Source organism: Geospiza fortis, unplaced genomic scaffold, assembly GCF_000277835.1.
Source record: "Geospiza fortis unplaced genomic scaffold, GeoFor_1.0 scaffold81, whole genome shotgun sequence".
NCBI lineage: Eukaryota > Metazoa > Chordata > Aves > Passeriformes > Thraupidae > Geospiza > Geospiza fortis.
This window is the reverse complement of record NW_005054318.1, coordinates 2497623-2501225: the sequence shown is the minus strand read 5'-3', so window position 1 is coordinate 2501225 and position 3603 is coordinate 2497623. Positions and strand designations below refer to the sequence as shown.

At 38.7% G+C, this 3603-nt stretch overlaps 1 protein-coding gene across 1 annotated transcript; it reads right to left on the bottom strand.

Moving 5' to 3' along the window:
• Positions 1-1621: 1621 nt before the first annotated feature.
• LOC115947807 (retinol dehydrogenase 14) lies at positions 1622-3128 on the bottom strand. The gene has a single exon (XM_031056448.1). It carries the CDS (start codon positions 3060-3062, stop codon positions 2502-2504), a length of 561 nt encoding a protein of 186 aa, XP_030912308.1. The 5' UTR covers positions 3063-3128; the 3' UTR covers positions 1622-2501.
• Positions 3129-3603: the final 475 nt, after the last annotated feature.

Here is a 3603-nt window from a genome sequence, read left to right as displayed (position 1 = left end):
TTGAAATAAGGACTCTTCTTTGGTTTTGCACTTAGCTTTTGTAGATCTGTTGACCTGTGAGGTCTCTAGTTCCTGGATGCAACTAGAATAACAAAGGCATCACATAAAGAAACATTCACAGCAGCCTCAAGGGAGTAATCAAAGCTTTCTAGTCCATAGCAGTTAAATGACATTCAACCTTGAAAGTGATAAATTTTACTTATTTCAGATGTTGAAAAAAAGCCTACCTTTCCGTAAGTACCCCAACAATCCATCCTTTCAAATTGTTTCCAGGTAATATTCATCCTCCATTAAGAGTCCATTAAGGCTTAGTCTACTCTGGAATGAGGCTGTAATTTAGTTATGATTACAGGAATGTAATCTCTTTCTTACACTGGCTCTTATTTCAAAAATGTTTCAAAAGAACAAAAATAAGTACATTGTAGATGTATGAAGTATGGCCTGTTGCAAACAACTAGGACTTACTATTCTGCATCTCCTACTTCACTATGAATCCACCTTTGCTGTTTTGAAGGCAAGGGCACATCTTACGTAGATCATTCAGTCTGAAAATTACACTTATTTCTGTTCTTCAGGCAGTTCCCATGCACCTCTTTACTGCAGTTATTTTGAGGATAATCATCCTCTCCACTGTCCACCTTTGCATCCAAGGCTTTCCTTGCAAAAGGTGCACACACGTTTCAGCAAAGGAACACTGCCGTAGTTTCTTTAGAATTGCTACAGTAGTACTGAAACACAAGTTTGGCTCAGCTCCTCTGTAACTCTTCACAGAAAAGTTAATGAAGTCTTCATACTTCAGCTGCCTGCTAAAGGTGCTGCCTGAAGCCATTTACAAGTGTTTAAAATTAAAATGTGAAATGCATCACTGAAGATCAAAGCAGGACTTCTTTAAGTGTGTAGCACAACTCCCTCTGCATCACTTGGAGAACTTTGTTCAACACTCACAGCGTGCTTTGACAACACATCCACCTCTACACCTTGCCTTACAGTGAGCAGTGCAAAGTTCAACCTGTTACATGATTTTACAAACCTGCTCTGCTTTTCAGCTTGCCTTATGATTTTCTGGAAATGCTTTGTGCTCCACCCATGTCACCCAGTATAGACTCTTGCAGGGGAATAGAAAGGCAAGATCAAGTCCCCTCCATTGTGCAAAAGCTAAAGTATGCTGAGAGTCCGAGTAAACAATCAGAGAAAGGATTTTAAAAATTTAATAGGTCACCACCTGAAGTGCAGAACTGATGTATTTATGACTAAGGAACTATTGAATATATCATTTATTATTGATTCTCCTTCGAGTAATAGTAACATAGATCACTGTAAACCATTCTTTCATATTTACTCTATATAACCTAACTACTAGAACTTTTTAGTAATGTAGACCAAACCTAAAAGGCATAAATGTCAATATGAAATCATAATTCATATGAATTAAAAAAAAACAAACAGCACACTCACACAATACTTACGTATTTCATTGGAGCCCATTTTATTTCTACCAGCCCCACAGCACAGGCTCCCTAAACCAACACATGGGTTCATCTCCTGCTTTGAAACAAGGCTAGTCTATCAAGGCTGCTGGTTTCTGATACATCTCCCACAATAAAAGAATGAAAGCTATGTCTTCTTTTTAAAAAGATTTTATTAAAGAATACTCAGTCAGCTGTATGAGACATTAATGGAACCTCATTACTGAGTTAAAGTGCCATCAGTCAAGCCAAACACACTGAGCAGCTTATTCTCTTCAGTCCAATTTGCATGAGGTCTTACACAGTTCATGCCATGCAAAGCCCTGTCAAGACCATTATACATTTTGCAACTACCCTTTTAATGAAACCCAAGGTTTCACGAAACAGCAAGTTCAACACATGTGAAAATAAAAATACAACTTGCACAACCAAGTGTACTTACACACTGAACAGCAGCAACATCACAAAACAGCTGACTTTGTGCTTCACAGCAAAACTCAGCATGGCTCAACGATTTTGTTCACTGAACCATGGGGCTGACAAGCCTTTGAAAGGCACTCAGGGGCCTCAACAATTACAGTGCAAGATATCAGGAAAACTCTTCATTCTATTTGTCATTGTGATGGTTCAAAAAAAGATGATTATTATTAAGACTTATTTTCAAATAATTTTTTACAGAAGTGTTTCACCATCAGTACCCTGCATTGTCCAACAAGACATGTATTAACAAATATGCTTATATATTGCAAAACAAACTTCTGCTTAATTTTTATTTGTAAAACATGACTTTCTAAGCAGATTTAACCAGAAATTATATTCACACCCACAATTTAAAAAAAGAAAATTTTTTGAATGCCTGTGTCTCTTGAAGATTGTCTTTCATTTCAAAACAGAGTTCCCAAATAAATCACTCTCTTATTTCATACTTACTGGGACAAATTCTGTATTCCCACAGCATTTAAAGTGAGAATTTCACTGCTGCCAAAATGCACTGCATAGCTATCTGCATTCTTTTTTGCAGACATTCCCTGGCACTTACTTCAGTAAGCCAACCATCACTTCACTGATATCCCACAATTTTCTCGCGACCAAGTCATCCATGGCTTTAGGCAGAAGTTCTTCCTCTTTGCAGTCTCCAAAATACTTTCCTGACACACCCTCGACGTCAGGAGAAGAGGCCAAATAAATAGATGTCTGGGCTCCTTCCAGAGGCGTTTTGAAGAAAGCCCACGACACCAAGTTGAACAGAGGTTTGGCCAGCAAAGGAATATTCACATGTCTGCCCAGATTTGTTCTGACAATTCCAGGATGAAGGGAGTTGACAGTGACTCCTGTCCCTTCAAGCCGACGGGCCAGCTCCCTGGCAAACAAGATGTTGGCCAGTTTACTTCGGCTGTAACAAAAGCTTTTGTTGTAGCTTATTTCACTGTTCAAGTCTTCAAAGTTGATCTCTCCATACTTGTAAAGCTTTGAGGACACTACAACAATTCTGCTTGGGGCAGAATTTTTGAGGAGGCCCAGAAGAAGGTTGGTGAGCAAGAAGTGGCCCAAGTGGTTTACACCAAATTGCATCTCAAAACCATCCTCCGTCTTCATGTATGGACACTGGAATATCCCTGCATTATTTATCAGAACATCCAGCCTTGACTCTTCCTTTAAAGAGGAAAGAAAAAAAAAAATCATTCAGGTTTAGAACTCCCATATGTAACATTATTATGCTTCAAGTTCTCACTGGGGACTGTTCAAATAGAAATAATTTAATTTCTAGTTTCCTGAATTGTAACTTTCTGACATTCTCTTAAAGCACTGCTGGGGAAAAAACCACCTTTAAGTTGAACTACCATTAAACTGTGCACTTGACCCTGGTAGGATGCAAGTACCTAAGAGGAAGTCTGTATCAACTTCTAATGCAGGCAAAGAACAACCACTGGCTTCTCCAAGAGCAGCTTTTTCTACAGCAATTCAATGATAAATTACCTTTGTGATGCATTTTTTTCCTCTTTAAAAAGCAACTTGTCTTTTGCACTGCAAGAAGACACATTAATTTATGGCAAATCTCTGCTACAGCAGAGGGATCTAGTGTGCAAAAGACAGGGAAGCATGGAGCACAAGGAATTAACCTCAGGGCTGAAGAGGG